General features: G+C 47.4%; 2 protein-coding genes across 6 annotated transcripts; both read right to left on the minus strand.

Annotated features, from left to right (window-relative positions):
- Positions 1–313: 313 nt before the first annotated feature.
- PRAF2 (PRA1 domain family member 2) lies at positions 314–3,228 on the minus strand. Its single transcript, XM_047844767.1, has 3 exons — positions 2,920–3,228; positions 1,543–1,760; positions 314–1,108 (listed from the first exon to the last, which is right to left on the minus strand). The coding sequence occupies exons 1-3, from the start codon at positions 3,096–3,098 to the stop codon at positions 969–971; spliced, it is 537 nt and encodes a 178-aa protein (XP_047700723.1). The 5' UTR covers positions 3,099–3,228; the 3' UTR covers positions 314–968.
- A 358-nt stretch (positions 3,229–3,586) lies between these two features.
- Positions 3,587–9,043, minus strand: WDR45 (WD repeat domain 45). 5 transcript variants are annotated; one of them, XM_047844761.1, is made up of 11 exons: positions 8,731–9,020; positions 7,211–7,406; positions 7,013–7,087; positions 6,819–6,923; positions 5,816–5,924; positions 5,599–5,693; positions 5,012–5,091; positions 4,690–4,898; positions 4,509–4,610; positions 4,279–4,424; positions 3,587–4,044 (listed from the first exon to the last, which is right to left on the minus strand). In XM_047844761.1, exons 2-11 carry the CDS (start codon positions 7,263–7,265, stop codon positions 3,935–3,937), a joined length of 1,086 nt encoding a protein of 361 aa, XP_047700717.1. In that variant the 5' UTR covers positions 7,266–7,406; positions 8,731–9,020; the 3' UTR covers positions 3,587–3,934. The 5 variants fall into 5 exon arrangements, with proteins under 5 accessions (XP_047700717.1, XP_047700718.1, XP_047700721.1 ...); XM_047844762.1 differs by having other exon boundaries at positions 5,816–5,921; positions 8,731–8,886; XM_047844765.1 differs by lacking the exon at positions 4,279–4,424 and having other exon boundaries at positions 8,731–9,043.
- Between the last annotated feature and the right edge of the window lie 9,155 nt (positions 9,044–18,198).

Genomic DNA, 18,198 nt, shown 5'->3' on the forward strand with positions numbered 1-18,198 from the left:
AATACCATCTACTTTGGCTTTTCTTGCTGTGATGTGGGGTCACATGTCTTCCTGTCTGCACTCAGATTGCTGGCCTGCCCTGAACAAGAGTCCTCAGTAATACAAATGATAGGAAACACCCTGCCCTTAACTACCTTGTGTGTTAATGCCACGCCAGAGATAACAGGTTCGAGGGAGGAACTGAGAGCTCACCCCTTCAGTCCATGTATTTGACACAAAAAGACCTAGTCAGAAAGAGTCTAGCAGGATCAAAAAGCAGAAAGCCACTTCTGGCCATTGAAATGCAGACTTTACCCAGGAGGCCCAAATCGGCTTGAGAGATGCAACAGTCTTTATTGTTGCCGTAACACTGATACAGATGCCCCATTCCAGGTCAGGGCTACCCCCACCCCACCCCTTGGTCCTCATCACTGTGGGACGTTGGAGAGAGGAGCAGAATCACTAAGCAGAGCTGGAGAGAGGCAAGTGGGACTGGAGAGGGTTCGGGTCACCTGGAACCAAGGGTTCGACAGGGTCAGGATGCCTGAATCCTCTGTCCTGATGGGGGCTGGGAACACTTGGGTCCTGGGTTCAAGATTTGGCAATGCCCTGATCTGGGTTCAAAGCTGGGGTGGGGGTCTAGAAAAGCCTTAGTCCAGGGTTCAAGAGAATGCCTTGGGCCCAGATCCCACCTTTGGCGCTGAGGATGGGAGATGGGTGGGTCCCAGACTGGAGGTGGGGGAGTATCACTGGGTCCAGGGTTTGAGGATGGCCATGGATGCTCAGGTATCCAAGCCCTCAAGTTCAGGGCTGAAGAAGAGTCTGGTCCCCTAGGTAATGGGAGCTGATCAGGGGGAGGGTCACAGATGTCCTGCTTTCTGAATTGGACGGGGCCCTCTATTTCAAGGGCTTGGAAAGGGCTCTGGGTCCCAGTACAGGGCCAGGGTGGGGGTGGCATTCTCCAGGTCTTGGGTACAAATCCTAGACCCCTACGATCCAGCCTCCTGCTCTTGTCCCAGCGCCTCCAGTAGCAGCCCCATTGGCGTCCGCTTGAGACCAATACTCTCAATCTTGTTCTCAATCTTGTTCTTGAGGTTCCGCAGGCGCAGTGAGGCGTGCACCAGAATCACTGTGGGCAGTGCCGAGAGGAGTGGGGTCAGTGGGGTGAGACATCAGCTTTAGCCAGTGGGGGGACCACGGAGGGGAATTGGAGCACAGGAGGGGAATTGGAACCAACAGAGTCTTAAGTGGCCAGGATGCCTCTGATCTTAAAGTGTGGCTGAGTACAGAGTTTTGCAGCTGGGGCGTGGCCAGGGAGGGCGCACAGCAACTGGGACGTGGTTGGTGGAAGACACTTAATACCAACAGGGAAGCCAGAAAAGGCGGTAGTTAAAGAGGGGCGTTCCCAGAAAAAGGAAGGCGAAGCCAGGGAAGGCGCTTTGTGAAGGGGGTGTGGCCAAGTGCCCGCCTGGTTGCTCGGCCTCTTCTCAGGGCAGGGCAGGGCTGCCACTGTGCGCAAGCGCTGGCCGTTTTCTCGGCGGTCTCAGGGTAGTGAATACTCACGAAGCACAGGTCCGGCGACGCCTAGCAGGAAGGTGCAAGCGCTGCCCGCGGCCCAGAGAACAAGGAGGCCGAAGGCAAGCACTGCAGCCAGGCAGGCGGCCGGGTGGCTGCGGCGGCAGCGGCGCACGGCTGCTTGAGTCTCTGCCGCCCACACCAGCACGCCAAGGGCCACCGTCACTACCAGCGCGCTTAGGAGGGTATGCAGCGGGCGCACGTACCTGTGAGGACAATGGAACTAAGCTAGTCCAGCAGACGGGGAGAGAGCTGCCCAGCCTCCAAGCCTCCTGGACCACCGTCCATTCAATCCCGGACCCCAGGAGCTTTGGTTCTCCTCTCTCCGGATCCTCCAGCCCAACAAATAACTTCCCCCAGCCCTGTCTCCCAATAGGCCCACCCTCCAGGATTTCTGACTCCCAGGAGCCCTGTGGACCCTCGTTTCTTTGGTGTCGATCCTACAGTCCCATCTTCCTTAGCTCTTCCGCTTCAGGCCTTCCCATCCCGCTAGGCCTCCAGGCTCCCAGCTCTTTCGTTCCAACCCTACCCCCCCAGGGCCCGCATGCAGGGCCCGTCTCCAACCCCTCAGGCCCCACCCCAACCCGCCCCTAAATCCACCCTTGGAGCTAGGCCTGTAGATTCCTCTTCCAGGCCTTATGTCTCTATACATTTCCCTCTCCCGGGCCCAGAGTCCTTACAAGAAAGACACCCTTCCAGACTTCCTCCCCTTCAGATTCCCCATCCACTCCCCACTTCTTACAGATCCCTCTCTCCATCATTGCAAGAACCCCTTCAGGCTTTCAGTACCACTCTTAACTTCCAACCCTGCCCAAGTTCCCAGGGGTTCTCCATCCTTCTCTGTTCTCAAACCTTCCACCCCTGGGTCTCCCCTCTTGGTTCAAGTTCCCCAAGAGGTACCTGCTCCTGGAGCATTCCAATCATAGCCAGGATCTCCTCCAAACTAGAGCCCCCACAAGCCCACCCTCCCAACCCTTCAACTTGACCACATCCCTGTCCCTGTATCTGCCCAAAGTCCTCCAGGGCTGCCTTAATCTGGGAGCATCACTCACATCCGTCTCCCCTACCCCTACTTCAGACCCTTTTTATCTTTAGGTCCACCTCGATACCCAGTTTCCCTCCAGTCCCACATTTCTCCATCCTCTCAACCCTCTATCCCCCTCAGGCCCTATCTCACCCAAGGCACTCCTTTTAACCATGTTGACTTCCTTCAAGTCCCCCCTCACCTGTCCCGTAGGCTTTCCGTTTCTAATGAACTCCCCCTTCCAGCCTTGCATCCCCCTCCCGTTCCTCAAAATACCGCGGGTCCACCCTTCTTGCCCTGCAGGCGTCCCTAGCCAACCGGCATCTCCCTCCCTCCCTCACCCGGCCAGAGCGAGTGCGAAGCCGAAGCACAGAAGGTAGTTGGTTTGGTAGTAGAGGAGGTTGTTGATGACGCGGTGGCACCATCGCTGCCGGTCGTAAGGATCCGGAGCCGCCAGACGCGCGGACCCCAGAACGAAGTCGTCCAGGGCGCGTAGCGGTGGCAGCCGCACCTCCGACATCCTGCCGGTCGAAGTAGCTGGACCAGCCCGAAGAGCGGCCGGACTACAACCCCCGTAACACCCCGCTGCACCGCGAGGGACACCGGGAAATGGAGTCTGGACCGAGCGGCTGCTACGCTCACCCCCTAAGTAGATTGGGCAGCGGCAGCAATGCATGTGACCGGAAATGCCAACAACACGTCGGGGCTGTGATGCAGCAAGGGCTGCCGGGAAATTAAGTCTCCGCCGCCCGCAAGGCGTTCCCACTCACCCCCGGGTGGGGGCGCCCAAGCGGGTAGTTCTGGACCGTGCTGATGGCTCAAGTCCATGGTAATCAGACATTCGAGGACACGCAAAGAAAAACAGGGACTGTCAGAAGGACTTGGGTAGGATGCCACTTCTTTCCGGTCAGGGTCCAAGAAGGTCACACCTACTTGGAAACCCCTGCAGGGCCTTTTCTGCTACATCTCCTCCAGGCCCCACCCATGCCCCCCAGGTCCAGCCATAAATACTATTAAGGGCCTTTTATTCATATTCACCACATCAGAGATATCTCTTTCTGGGAAGGTTTTTTAATCCCCACAGGTTGAATTAGGGCACTCTCTCTGGGTCCCTAGCAGTTGTCTCCAGGCTGGGAGCCCCAGGGGGTCTGCTCCCTCCCTGCTTCCCTAGCCTGGCCCTGCTGGCACACAGTCACCAAGAAGTGCTTGGGCGAAGTGAGCTGTCTTGCACTGCCGAGTGGAAGGTGGGCACCTGCCCCACTAATGCTCGCTGGCTGGTAGCTTTCACAGTACTCCTGACCCCCTGAGGGCTTTGCAATCTGCCACTGCAGGTCCCTCGCACAACCCACAGGGTCCTTAAAAGTCATCATCGTCACAGATGTCAAGGTACACATCGAAAGCCTCTCTGTTGCAGTTTCCATCAGGAGTGAAGACATATTTGTGGAAGGTCCCATCTACGCAGATAGCTAGAAGAGGGGGGAGGATGGGCAAAAGGTTAGAAGCTGCGGAAGCCACACACTCCAATCCTTTCAGGTGTCCTATGGCCTAGGGTCTACCTCCAGACCTTTGTCCACATGCCATCCCTCTGATGATGGAGTCGAGCCACCCACTCTAGCTTCCCATGCCTTAAAATTCCTTCAGGTCCAAATTGCAGGACTTTGCCCATGCAGTGCCCCCAGTCAAGGGCTATTCCCACTCACCAATGACAGAGTTGACGTTCTTGGAAGTATTGCGACCGAAGGCGCAGATGCAGGCTGACTCGGCAGGCACGGTGAAGCTCGCCAGGCTCCACTGAGAGTCCACGTACTGCCCAATCATAGGCCCCACCTTGCCCACACGAGCCAGCCTGCAGGCAGCACTGGCTAAGCCCAGGTGTGGTACATGGGCAGGGGGACTGGGGACATGGCAGGGCAGGGCAGGGAGTACTCACGCGGAGCGACGGTTGAGGCGGGTATCTTTGAGAGCAAAGATATGGACCGTGCCCTTATCACTGGAAGCGCAGAGGAAGGAGGAGTCATGGCTGAAGTTGATGCTGGAAGACAGACCAGCAGTGACGCCCATGTGTCATGTGACATGGGGTCACCAGCCCGCCACACATATCCTGTGCTCACCAGTAGAGAGTGGCAGGGTCAGTGCCTCGGCGCAATTCCACCAGTTTCTCCTTGGATTGCGTGTCAAAGAGGCGAATAAGGGTGCCTTTCTGAGAGGCCGAGGCCACTACAGTGCCTGGCTGGTTCAGAGACACGCAGGCCACGTCACTCTGATGTGCATTGATCGTAAATGGAGCAGATGAAGTACCAGGCTTTGTGCTTGCCAGGTCCTGTGGTGGAAGGAGCACTTTGGGCTTGGGGGTATGGGAAGCAGGGGCCAAGCATCCACAGGGGGAGCCAGCCCACCCACCTACCCACCTACCCTTGCCCCCTGATGGCTCACCACAAGTTGCAGACTCCCACATTTGTGTCCTGGGAACACCAGCAGTTGCTTCTCCAGGCTGGGGCAGAGGTCACAGAGCCCTAGGGTGTGAGGATGAAGTGTCGGGGTTGGGGGGATGCAGGGGCCAGGCAGGGTCTCAGAATGGACAGAAGCAGGATAAGGGCCAAGACTTTGACCTTCCATGATATATGTTACCCACAGAACCCTTGGGGAGCTTGCCCTCCGCAGTGCTCCCCAGCAGTAAGGCAGATTCTCCACCTCCTGATGCAGCTGCGGCAGCCCCAGGAGGCCCAAGGATCCCTGGCACAGCCAGCCATGTCCTTACTGGGTGTTTCTGCTCTGCTATCTGGGGCACCTGGGCGTGGGACAGGGCTTCGGGTGGGGACAGAGAACTGGCTAAGGGTTGGAAAGATGGACTGACTGGGAATATGAACATCTGTCAACCCATCTGAGCATCTCTGCACAAAGACTCTCTCTCTGCCCCTCTTTCCCCATTTTCCGGTGTGCCCCTTCCAAACTCTCATTTCTGCCCCTCTGCCCCATCCACTGCCTCCTGACCTCACACCTGCACATCTGGGTCCTCTCACCCTTGGGGTTGTCCCGGGTGTCAAACTCGAACAGCTTTCGGGGGTTGTCGGGAAAGGAATACACGTAGATGCGGTTCCTCAGCACGATCACAATTCTGTGGGCGACACACAACACAGGATGGCCATGAGGGGATGGCGGGATGCCCATGCAGGACTAACCCTCTCGCCTGCTGTGGGGACCTCCTACCTCCCCCACCCCAGTCCTCCTCAGGCTCACTTGTCATGGCGCATGCGCACAGCCAGCACTGGCTTGGTGAAGGTGAACTCCAGCACCAGCTTGTCCTTGGAGTCCTTGCCCTCCCGGGCATCGTCCCAGATCAGCACTGCTGGGCAGGTGGGTGCGTTGTCGGGGCCAAGGTTTAGGGTGAGGGGCAGCCCTGGTGACACAAGACCCACCCCTACTCCCCATGGGACCTCAACCCACTTGCTTAACCTTTTGTTAACACCCAGCGTGGGCTTCATACGGCATGAGCACTTGTGGATGTGATTTCTGAGAACAGGTTTCTAAAACTGTTACATACTCATTTACAGATGAAGAAACTGAGGCTTGAAGAGGTTGAGTATCTTGGCCAAGAACCTCACTGCCCATGAGCAACCCAAGCAGGGACTCACATTCAGGACTGTAACTCCCATTAGTAACTATTTCTGCCTCCAGGGTCCCAGTCCGTACCCCTAGAAGATTTCTGCGATGAATCCTTGGGCTCTGTGACTTGCCTAGGGCTTCTCTTGCCATGTCCCAGTGGGATCAACAAAACCCTTAGAACAAGATGTCTCCTGAGGCTCAAAGCAAGAGGATACTGGGGAGACAGCACCAAGATTTTAAGACCTGTTGGTTGTGTGACCTTGGAAAAGCCACTTAACCTCCCTAAGCCTCAGTTTCTTCATCTGTAAAATTGGGGATAACAATACTTCCTACCACATGGAGTTACTGTGAGGATTAAATAAGTTAATATATATAAAGTGCGTAGAACAGTACCAGGCTTATAGCAAGCGCTCCATAGGTAAGGACATGGCATACAGGAGGCATTCAATAAGTGTTAAGCGAAGGCAAAACACCCAAGCTTCTCAAGCGATAAGATCCATGACTTCCAAGCTGTAGGCCTCACTGTGGGACTCTGAGGTGCTCTGACATCTTCATCTGCCAGTGCCTCGGGGTGCCTGAAGGAGGCCAGGATTCCGGGGAATCTGGGCCAAGGGCGGGATGGGATGAGGGCACTTACCTGAGATCTCTGAGAACTTGGGGCTGCTACCACCACCCACCAGGGCCAGCAGGTTGGAGCGGTGCAGCATTTCCACCAGGCCCATGCTGCCCACCTGCTCATGGTCTGGACAAGGACCAGGATGTCAGTAGGGGTGGGAGCCAATGCCCAGCCCATCCGTTCTGCCCATTGCCCCTCCTCCACCAATGGCTCACCCAGATGCCCCTTCTCCATCAATGGCTCCACATTGTAGATGCGCACACCTGTCTCCATGGCGCAGCAAAAGCAGCCTGGGGAGGGGGGGATTTGGGGCTGCTTCAAAGGATGCCCAGGTGGAAGCCATGGCCCACCTCTGGCCATTCTTTCTGTCCCTCCCTCCAATCCACAAGGGTGCAGGCACAAGCCTCTCTCACTTTGGTCTTGGTTGAAACGCAGACTGGTCACTCCTCGAAGTGGCTGCTGAGTCATGGTCCAGGACTGCTTCCCTGGACACAGATGGGGGTAGGGTTGGGAAGAGTCCTGGGGTTTGCCCTTCTCCTAGAACTCCTGTCCCCAGTGGATTTCTTCTTCCTCCTCCTCCTCCTCTGCCACTTTCTGCCGCCAGCAGGACTGAAGAAAACAACAAAAAAAAGAGGGATAGTTCTGGGGTCTCCACACTAATCTCCTAAGATCCCAAAGAGCATGGCCAGGAACTTCCCCATCTTCTCACACTTGGATGAACCCAGCTCCAGCCCTACCCTGACCTGTATTCCCCATTTCTTTATTACTCCGTAGCCATCAATGCATGTCAGGAAGTAATGGGGGTAGAGGGTTAGTGATATCTCTTCCCCACCCCCAGCCAATCCTGGCTCTAATGCCCCACATGGCCTAGAACCACTTCTCATCTTCACACCTGGACCTAGCATCCAGCTCCACCTGTCAATAAGCAGGGAAATGGAGCTAGGTCATCCACTTCTTCCCACACCTCCCTGACCTGGCCCCGAGACCTGCTATGGTTGGTCCATCACCCACAGGACCACCTCTCCTCATGCCCTCTGAGGCTCCCAGCCAATTCCACCATCTCAGAGCCCTCTCACACCTCCCCTCCTCACAGGCTTCTCCAAACCCCTTCAGGATCCCATGCCTAGCCCCAGATGACCTCTTCTCATGCCATGCTAACTTCTGCCCAACCCGGGTCAGCCTGGATGTTCCCCAAGACCTCCTTATGCCCTAAAGACTCTACATCAGATTCCCCTATCACTCCAAATCGCCCACCCCTGGAACATTCCCTTCCATGTGCTTTGCTGTCATTTCCTCCAACATAGACTGACTAGAACCTACCCCCAGGAATCTCATCCCCCTTACATTCTTCCTCCAGATTCTCTATCCTCTCCCCAAACACCCTGCCCCAGGGCACCCCTCCTCCATCAAGACTCTTGCCCAGGACATACCTCCCAAAACCCCTACCTGGAACAACTTAACCCAACAAGACGCCTGCCCCGGACCCCTCTAAGATTCCTGTCCTAAAAGCCCCCACGCTCCCTTCAAATACCCATCTCCCCCAGACCTTTGCCCAAGCACACCCGTTCCCCATCCTCCAGGAGCTCAAACCTACTTTCCGCCCTTGTACCACCTCCACCAGACCGCCTCACTCTCCAAAGACTCATTCTTTGGACAGCCCCACCTTTCAAGGTCCCTTTTTCGCACCACCATTGCAAAGACCCGTGCCACCCAAGAACTTTGCTCCGGGATGCCTTACCTCCCTCCACTTCTTCATGTCCAAGACCGCCCTCATACTCCTTCCAACACCAGCACTCACTTAAACTCCTTGTCCTAGACACCCCCCTCCCACCATCCACCAAAACCTCTGCTCATGGAACCCTCCCGCTGGACCCTCCTCCAGGTTCGGACCAACTCTGGAATCTTGCCCCAGTTTCCCGCTGCCTGCACTGACCTGATCTCCGCGCGTTCCCGATTCCAACCCCAGCCGTCGGTGCAGCCCGCGGCCCGGTTTTCTGACCTCCCGGGCCCTGACGCCCGGCTCTGGTGTTTACATCAGGTCTCACTTCCGGGGGAGGGAGTCTGTGACCGGAAATGACTCATTTGCGACCGCAACCCTCCTCCCCTGGGTTCCAGGTCTTTGGAGCAACGCAAGCGATAGTGGCGTCTTCAGGGGAGGATGCTCAAGGGCCTGTCTGAGGGAGCAGAGGAGGGTGGGCGAGGGGGAGCCCTTCCTTCGCGGAGAGGGAGCCCTTCCTTCGTGGAGAGGAAGAGGGCCGAGCATTCCCCCGCTCTGTCCTGCTCTGAGGGCGAAAGGCATCAACTTTCTGGGCTAGCAAGATTTGGACCTCCAAGGTGGGCTAGAGGGGCCTTCCTTGTTGGAAATACTAGTCCTCCCAGATTTCTAGAGAGGCGGGGGGGGGGGGGTAGGCCCGAGGCGGGGGCGGACCTGGAGACCCGGTAAAGCTGCAACTCCTTGCCCAGGGGAAGTCAGGGATGAGATTCCATACCCTTGCTTGGTTTTGTTTACAAAATGAAAAAGGGGTTTTTAATGGTAAGAGGTATAATGCTTCCTGTGGAAAAAGAAACCAAATACGTACATACTGGAAATACATTTTAATTCAACTTTTAACGTTTGAGGTAGTTGTGGATTCACGTGTGGTTTGGGGAAATAATACAGAGAAACGAGATGTACTTGTAACAGTTTCCTCCAAAGGTAACATGTAACATTATAGTAAAATGTTACAATCAGGTTATTGATATTGATACAATGTACCCATCCTTTACTTTTTCTTAAGTATTGTTTTTTTAAAAAACTTTTTTTAACATTTATTATTTTTGAGACAGAGAGAGAGAGAGGGAGACACAGAATCTGAAACAGGCTCCAGGCTCTGAGCTGTCAGCACAGAGCCTGACGCGGGGCTCGAACCCATGGACCGCGAGATCATGACCTGAGGTGAAGTCGGACGCTTAACTGACTGAGCCACCCAGGCGCTCCACTTAAGTGTTGTTTTGACGCTTAAATTTTTGACTAATATATAATGGGTATGTTTAATTCCAACGTTAAAATTTATTTATTTTAATTTTTAAAAAATGTTTATTTTTGAGATACAGAGCGCGAGTGGGGCGGGGCAGAGAGAGAGAGAGAGGGAGACAGAGAATCTGAAGCAGGTCTGGGCTCTCAGCATAGAGGTCAATGCAGGGCTCGAACCCACAAATCTCGAGATCATGACCTGAGCTGAGGTCAGAGGCTTAACTGACTGAGCCACCCAGCCCCCTCCCCCCCAATTTTTAAAAATTGCACCTTTTTAACTGATTCATGGAATTCTGGGGAATAAATGTAGCATTGTTCAACTGTTCTCTTACTGATGGCCATCTAGGTTGTTTCATGTATGGTGTTCTCAACATACTGTGAATTTGGCCTCCATATACTAGGTGTGACTCCATTGCTGTGATCCTCAACAAAGCTAATCTTCTGGCTTTCTTTGGTCTCTACTTTATCATGTCCCAGACCATATTTAACTTAATTTAGTTTGGGTTCTGCCACTCCTATGTCTCAGACACTGCTCTTAACCAGATCACCCATGAATAATCATCTTGACTAACCAGCAGTCACTTCCCTACCCTCTCCTGTGACTGCCCAATGCATTCCACAGTTTCTTTCTCTCATTCTCTTGGTTTTCTCTTACATTTCTGGCTACCTTCCGCCTTTATCCAATTTCCAAATATTAGAGTATCCTGGTCCCCTTACTTTTGTAGCCAATATACTCTCCCTAGGTGACTTCATCTTGTTTCATAGCTTTAATTATTGCAAGTGTTTTGGAGATCCACTAATTTAGGCCTATAGCCTAGACCTCTTTCCTGAACACCAGACTCATATATGCTATGACCTGTTTGACGTCTTCCTGTGGATATCTCATAAAGTATCTCAGATTTAACCCACCCAAACAGATCTCTCACATTTTCTTGGTTCAAACACCCTCTTGTCTCTCTCATCTCAACCAATGGGACCACAACACCCAGTTTGTCACTCAAGTCAAATAGCAGACATATCATGCTGAATTGATTATTCTCCATTGTCATTGGCAAATTTTGTTGGTCTCCCTATCAAAAGGTGTCAAAAATAAACCCCTTAGTCATTTACTTACAGTCAAGATAGAGTAACAAAGACTAAATTTTCCCTCTCACATGAAACACCCCCCACAAAAAAAAAGACCCAGACAAAATACATCAAACAGTGGTTTCCAAGACACAGATATCAGGCCTCCCTAAGTTAAGATAGTCCAGAGGGACAAGGGCACTTAGAGTTCAAAGACAGAGTATCAGGAGAGAGCTGCAAAGAGAGAGAAGCACAGAAATCTGCAGAGGGTCCCTGTGAGCAGAGCAGTGATCAGTGCATGCATTTGAGAAAACTACCTAAGGCTAGGGAAAGGCCCATCCAAATGAATTAGAGTGAACAGGGCCTGGTACATAGGCAGAGAATAGTTCTTGCTTCTACAAGCTAGACTGGGAAAACTCCTAATTTGTAGGGCATAGAACACACAGGAAGGTCTTGCCTCAATGGTGGTAAATAATTAGCTGTAGACTTAGTACTGCTTGAGACCCACTTAACAAATCATAAGAGGTAGACTCTGAAAGAGGAAACTGTTTCCAAGTAACTATATCAGTACAAAGGTCAGGAAAATTTATAGGAATAATATAATAATAATAACCCAGCACCTAAAAAAGTAAAATTTACAATTTCTGTTATCCAAACAAGCATGACCAGGCATAAAAGAAGCAGGAGGTACATACTGCAACATGGAAGAACCTTGAAACTAGTATACTAAGTGGCAGAAGCCAGTCACAAAGGACTACATGTTGTTTTTTTAGAAGTGTTTTTATTTATTTATTTTGAGAGAGACAGAGACAGCGTAAGTAGGGGAGGAGCAGAGAGGGAGAGAGGGAGAATCCCAAGCAGGCTCCATGTTGCCAGTGCAGAGCCTGATGCAGGGCTCAAACCCATGAAACTGTGAGATCATGACCTGAGCTGAAACCAGGAGTCCAATGCTTAGCTGACTGAGCCACCCAGGCACCCTGAGGACCACATATTATATGATTCCATTTATGAGATGTCCAGAATAGGCAAGTCCTTAGAGACAGAAAGTGGATTAGTAGTTGCCTAGGGCTGATGGCAGTAGTGATGGCATGGGGGTGGGGGGACTTTGATTAGGAAGGAAAGGGAAATGACTGCTAAGGGGTATGGGGTTTCTTTTGGGGGAGATGAAAATGTTCTAAAACTGATTGTGGTGATGGTTGAACAACAGTATACTAAACGAATTGTACACTTTAAATGATGAATTATGTAGTATGTGAATTATAGAAAAATACACCAAATGGGATTAATGACATCACAAAAGAAAAACATTAGTGACTTGAAGTCATAGCAATAGAAACTAACAAACAAAACAGAGAAATAAATAAATAAATAAGGCATAAATGAGCTATGGAACAATTTCAAATGGCCTAATATGCCATTTGAAATAAAATCCCCAAAGGACAGGAAGGGGGACGGAAAAAGTACGTGAAGAAATAATGTCCTAAAACTTTCCAAAATTAATAAAAAATATAAACGGACAGATCCAAGAAGTTCAATGATCTCCAGTACAAGAAAGTTGGAAAATACTACACAAAGGCACATTGTAATCAAATTACTCCAAACCAATGATAATAGATGAAATCCTACCAGCAGCCAGGGAAAAAAGATGTGTTACCTAAAGGAGAAAAAGAGAAGAATGACAGCTTTCTTGTCAGCAAACAAGAAGACAGTAGGGCAACATCTTTAAAAGAGGATAGTACGTTCTGAATGACAGAGTAAGGAACCCCCAAATCCATTCCTCCATAAAGGTAATGAAAACACTGGCCAACAACAATAGCCAAAAAAAGTCCAAATTAACTTTCTGAGAATTTTCTACATTAGCCAAATACTTGAAACAATCTGAGGAGCATCCATTCAAGAAAAATGCCTGCATCTTGGTAGGAATGAGCTTTGTGTCATTTTAATTTGCCTTATTCCTGCCCCTCTCTACCCAGCTCCATCATACCAATAAAAGCCAGCAGCCTATCAGGATGGAGGGAGGAAAATGTGCTTGGAGCTCCCCTAAAAGCTATATTCTTGGGGCGCCTGGGTGGCCCAGTTGGTTAAGTGTCCGACTTCGGCTCAGGTCATGATCTCGCGGTCCGTGAGTTCGAGCTCCATGTCGGGCCCTGTGCTGACAGCTCAGAGTCTGGAGCCTGTTTCAGATTCTGTGTCTCCCTCTCTCTGACCCTCCCCCGTTCATGCTTTGTCTCTCTCTGTCTCAAAAAAATCAATAAACGTTAAAAAAAATTTTTTTAATGCTATATGCCTAAAGAATTGTCATCCTTTAAAAAAAAAAATCACATGTTAACATAGATAGAATTTTTCCAAAACAACCACAAAAACTATTTAGTGAAAAGAGGGGCATTTTACATTTCTGCAAGTCTCTTTAATGTTTGGTTTAATAGAAAATATCTAGATTCTCATATCTGCTCCTGAGTTCAATCTCTTGTGATATCACATATTTGGTGTCCTGAGAAAAATTCTACTATGCACTTGTGAGAGAATGAGTATGAAAAAGGCAAATAATGTCTTGGTGTCATGAACATACTTCTGACCTCCAGACACCTTAAAAGAGTCTCAAGGACCCCCCACGGATCCCAGACCACACTTAGAACTATTAATCAGTGCTGTTAAAACTTCTGGTTATAAAGGTACCAACCTATCCTCACTTCCACAATGAATGTTTTACCTCATCTTTATACTTGAGTAAATAGGGCTTGACATTGTATTTGAATAAAGATGGGTTCCTAGGTGTTTAAGTCCTCTTAGTTTGCTTTTCAAACAAGTGGTCTGTTTATTAATGTTATATGTTAATAGGACACTCACCAGAAAATGAAGAATGATGAACATTCCTGTTATACAAAGTTGTTATGAGGAAAGGTTTCAGGATTGAAAGGACCAAGTTTCAATGACAGAGTAACCTGTTGAAGAAATCCAAACTTGGATGAACATTTAGGTATTCCAGATTCATGGGAATGAGTTATAAGTATTTACATCTCAGTCAAAAATTTTCTTGATGCATGAATCTTGAAGCTAAACATCACTCTGCTCAGACCCAGTTGGGCCAACTAAAGTTAGAGCCCCTCCTTGGAATGTTTTACCTTCTTTTGTGGGTGTGACACACTGAATTAAACTTCCTCTTCAATGCATCCTGGAAAATGGATTGTTTGTGGCTGGAAGAATCATTTAAGTTTTACTCTGATGTTTTGAAAAGTAGCATCTTGATTTCCACAGGTCTTCATTTATCATTGAACATTCATTCATTCATTTATTAAATCCCTAAAACAGGCACACTGTATGAAATCTTGGGAATAGAAAAGTAAGCAGATCAATATCCTTGTCCTCTAAAGAGAAAGGTGATGGACATACACATAAATGTTATGAAGGGAAAAAGGATTAGAATATAGGAAGAACTGGAGTAGAGGTAGGGGTTGCTATTTTATTTGGGGTGCTCAGAGAAGCTTTTGTGCTAAGGTGACATTTGAGCAGAGACCTGAAGGAAGAGAGGGAATGAGTCTTATGGAAATTTTGGGGAAGAGCATGGTAGGCAAAAAGAACAGGAAGGATATCAATACAGCTTGAGAGGTGAGGTCACAGAGGTATGGGGTTGGGAAAAGATCATACAGGGCCTTGTAGGCCATTTTAAAGGTTTGGTTTAAAAAAAATTTTTTTAAAGGCTTTGGCTCTGTTCTGAGTGAGATAGGGAACCACTGGAGAGTTTGAAGGAGAGGACAGAGATGTGACCAGACTTGCCTTTCCAAAAGAGTACTTCCTGGCTGCTATGTGAAGACCAAGGTGGGGGCAGGGAAAGGGGGAGCAAGGAGGGCAGTTAGGAGGCTACTGCAATAAATCAGACAATGGTTTTTGGTGGCTTGGACACTGGGTAGTGGAAGAGATAAGATGCATTCTGGAATTATTTTGAAGGTGGAGCTGAAGGGATATGTTGATGGATTGGATATAGGGTGTGAGAAAGATAGGAGTCAAGAATGAGTCAAAAGGTTTTGATTCACCTGGGAGTCAGCTGGAGGAGCAGATCTGAGATGGGAAATTGGGAGTTTGGTTTTGTTTTTCTGGAGTCTAAAATGCTTATGGGATATCATGTAGAGATGTTGAATAGGTGGTTGGAGATGACTGAAGATCAGTCAAAATCTTTCCAAATTGATGAAAAACAATCTGTACATCCAAGAAACTAAAGAACTCCAAGTAGGATACATTTAAAGAGATACATACCCAGACATATGATAATCAAACTTTCAAAACATAAAGAAAAAGGATTTTAAAGGCACCAAGGGAGAGAATCATAAAAGCAGGACATACAAGTGATCTTTAATAAGATTTACTATTAGTTTCTCACCAGAAACCAGGGAGGCCATTAGACCGTGGGATGACATATTAAAGTACTGAAAAAGAAATTTTTAACCTAGAATTCCATACCTAGTAAGAATGTCTTGTAAAAACATGGGAAAAAACAAAGATATTTTTAGCCATGAAACACCTAAAAGAATTCAACACCATTTGAACAGCAAAACAGGAAATGTAAAAGAACACCCTTCAGGCAGAAGGAAAATGATATCTGGTTGAAATCTGGATCTACACAGTGAAATGAAGAGCACTGGACGTGGTAACTACATACATAAATATAGAATATATTTTTCTTATTATTTATATCTCTTTAAAAGATAATTGATAAGGGTTCCTGTGTGGCTCAGTTGGTTGAGTGACCAACTCTTGGTTTCAGTTCAGGTCATGATCTTACAGTTTGTGGGTTCGAGCCCTGCATTGGGCTATGCACTGATGTGTGGAGACTGGGATTTTCTCTCTCTCTCTGCCTCTCCCCTGCTCATTCTCTCTCTCTCTCTCTCTTTCTCTCTCTCTCTCTCTCTCTCCCTCCCTCCCCCCCCCTCTCTCAAAACAAATACATTTTAAAAATTTAAAAATAAAAGATAATTGACTATTTAATCAAAAACAACAATGTTTTGTGGTGTTTGTAACATATGTAAAAGTAAGATGCATGAAAGCTATAATAGCATGAAGGTCGGGAAGGAATAAACGGAAACTTATTACTATAAGGTCCTTATATGATCCATGAAGTAGTATATCAGTTAAAGAGGCATACTATAAGTTAAAAATGTATACTATAAATGCTAAACCAACCAATAAAATAACAAATCCAAAAGTTACAGATAACAAACTAACATAGGAGATAAAAAGAAATAGTTAAAAATTTCTGATTAATCCAAAAGAAGATGGAAGAAGTGAGAAAAGGGAACAAAGACAGAACAAATAGAAAACAAATAGTAAGATGATGATATACTCAAACTTTATCATATCACATTATCGCACTAATCACATTAAGATAAATGACCTAAATATCCATTTAAAAGACAAAGATTGCCACTTTGGATAAAAAGCAAGAACTAATTAAATGCTGCCTGTAAGAAACACACTTTAAATACAAAGGCACAAATAGGTTAAAAATAAAAGGATGGAAAAAGATATACCATGCTAACACTAGTTGTTAAAAAAAGATGGAATTGCTATATTGATATCAGACAAAGTAGATTTCAGAGTAAAGGTTATTACAAAGGATAAACATTTATCTTAAACATTTATGCACATAGTAACAGAGCTTCAAAACACATGAAGCAATCATTGATAGAACGTCAAAGAGAAATGGATGAATTCACAATTACAGTTGCAAATTTCCTTATTCCTATTTACATTATTCGTAGAAAAAGTAGGCAGGAAATCAGCAGGAATATGGTAGACTTAAAACAACAGTAGCAACCAACTTGATCTGACTGATATTTATAAAACATTCCATCCAACAACAGCAGAATAACACTCATCTCAAATGCACACAAAAAATTTACCTGTTAAGCAAGACTGAAATATTTGGCCAAGAAATAACAAACCTTTGCTAGATTCAGTTTGTTACATAGCAAAAACAAGAGTAGCAAAGGGGTCAGCTACCCATATCTTTTGCCCCATAGGGTAACACCAAAACAAAAGGGCCAGATGAGTGCAACACCAGTATCAGAACACCCTGTCCCTAAGCACTTTTATAGCGTGCAGCTATACACTGAGGGGTCAGGATGAGACAGAAAACCTTATACCTCATCAGAACTTGTAAGACAATGAAAAACTCTCCCTCAAAGATAGGAAAGTGAGAGATGGTACTACAAAAACATTACTAGGTTGGTTAGTTCTTCTGTCTACAACTGATGTTTTAAAGGAATCCCTTTAAGCTTTAATGGTTGACATTGATGTGGTCACTGATGTGATGGGATGGATGTATGTTATTGAGAAGGAATATTAACTTGCAACAATCACTTTACAACAATACAATCACGGAGAAACCTGTGTGCCTATAATTGGCGTTTGTTGCATTTCTGAGCCCACTTGGTATTCGTGAGAAACAAAAATATCATGGGAGAAATATTTTAAATTACCAGTATTTTAACTTTAACTTTTTATAAAGTTTGGGACTTTATCAAAAAAGGATGTTGAAAACATATGTACTTTTACTTTAGTCAAATTACTTTTCATTATCTGATTTCTTAATTTTATGTATTTGAAATCTTGTGAATTAGGGATATCTATATAAATATATAGATATTTAAAACTTAATGATAACAATAAATGTAATTCAGTAACATGATTCAACAATTAAATTTTCTTTTCAGAACAAGATATAGTTAACTGCATCAAATTTATATATTACTTTGTAATGGTAAATGCTCTAAAAAATATTTAAGCTACTTCAATTCTATACCTCCTTTTTCCCCATAGGGCACACAAGAGAATGTGATGCTATTTTAACCCTCTGTGTGAATTTTGCCTTATCAAACATTGTGCCTCATTTTATTAAAAGCCTTTCTTGGAAAAAAATACTTTCTTGTAGTTTGGGGGGAAAAAAAGGAAAGTGAGCAGTACCCGGCTGGCTCAGTTGGTGGAACGTGGCAACTCTTGATCTTGAGGTTGTAGGTTTCAGCGCCACAATGGGTGTAGAGATTACTTTTAAAAAATCTTTAAAAAAGATAAGAAAGTGAGTGGGAAATTACCTTGTAGCAGCTTCTCACAAGCTTCCCATGTTCTAATGTTCTGGGAAATCATATCTTCTGCCAAGACTTAGATCAGCTGTGGTTAAATTTGCTTACATGAAGTATGCAGATATATGCAAAGTTGTCAGGGCACCAGCATGTAGCAGCTCCCCTCTATTACCAAGAGAGACTTTATGCTGGGTCATGAAATTGGTCTCAAGATGCAAAAGGAATCACGTTATACAAAGTATTTTATCTG

This window comes from Prionailurus viverrinus, chromosome X (assembly GCF_022837055.1).
Source record: "Prionailurus viverrinus isolate Anna chromosome X, UM_Priviv_1.0, whole genome shotgun sequence".
NCBI classification, from domain to species: Eukaryota; Metazoa; Chordata; class Mammalia; order Carnivora; family Felidae; genus Prionailurus; species Prionailurus viverrinus.

Bases quoted from the DNA above. Each gene is read 5' to 3' on its own strand.
- PRAF2 (XM_047844767.1), bottom strand. From the start codon at position 3,098: ATGTCGGAGGTGCGGCTGCCACCGCTACGCGCCCTGGACGACTTCGTT. The intron at 1,761-2,919 runs GTGAGGGAGGGA...TTGTCCTCACAG, and splicing joins TTCGCACTCGCTCTGGCCGG to GTACGTGCGCCCGCTGCATA. The intron at 1,109-1,542 runs GTGAGTATTCAC...CACTGCCCACAG, and splicing joins CGTCGCCGGACCTGTGCTTC to TGATTCTGGTGCACGCCTCA.
- WDR45 (XM_047844761.1), bottom strand. From the start codon at position 7,265: ATGACTCAGCAGCCACTTCGAGGAGTGACCAGTCTGCGTTTCAACCAA. The intron at 5,092-5,598 runs GTGAGAGGACCC...CTCACACCCTAG, and splicing joins CACCCGGGACAACCCCAAGG to GGCTCTGTGACCTCTGCCCC. The intron at 4,425-4,508 runs GTGAGTACTCCC...TGCTGCCTGCAG, and splicing joins CGCCTCAACCGTCGCTCCGC to GCTGGCTCGTGTGGGCAAGG.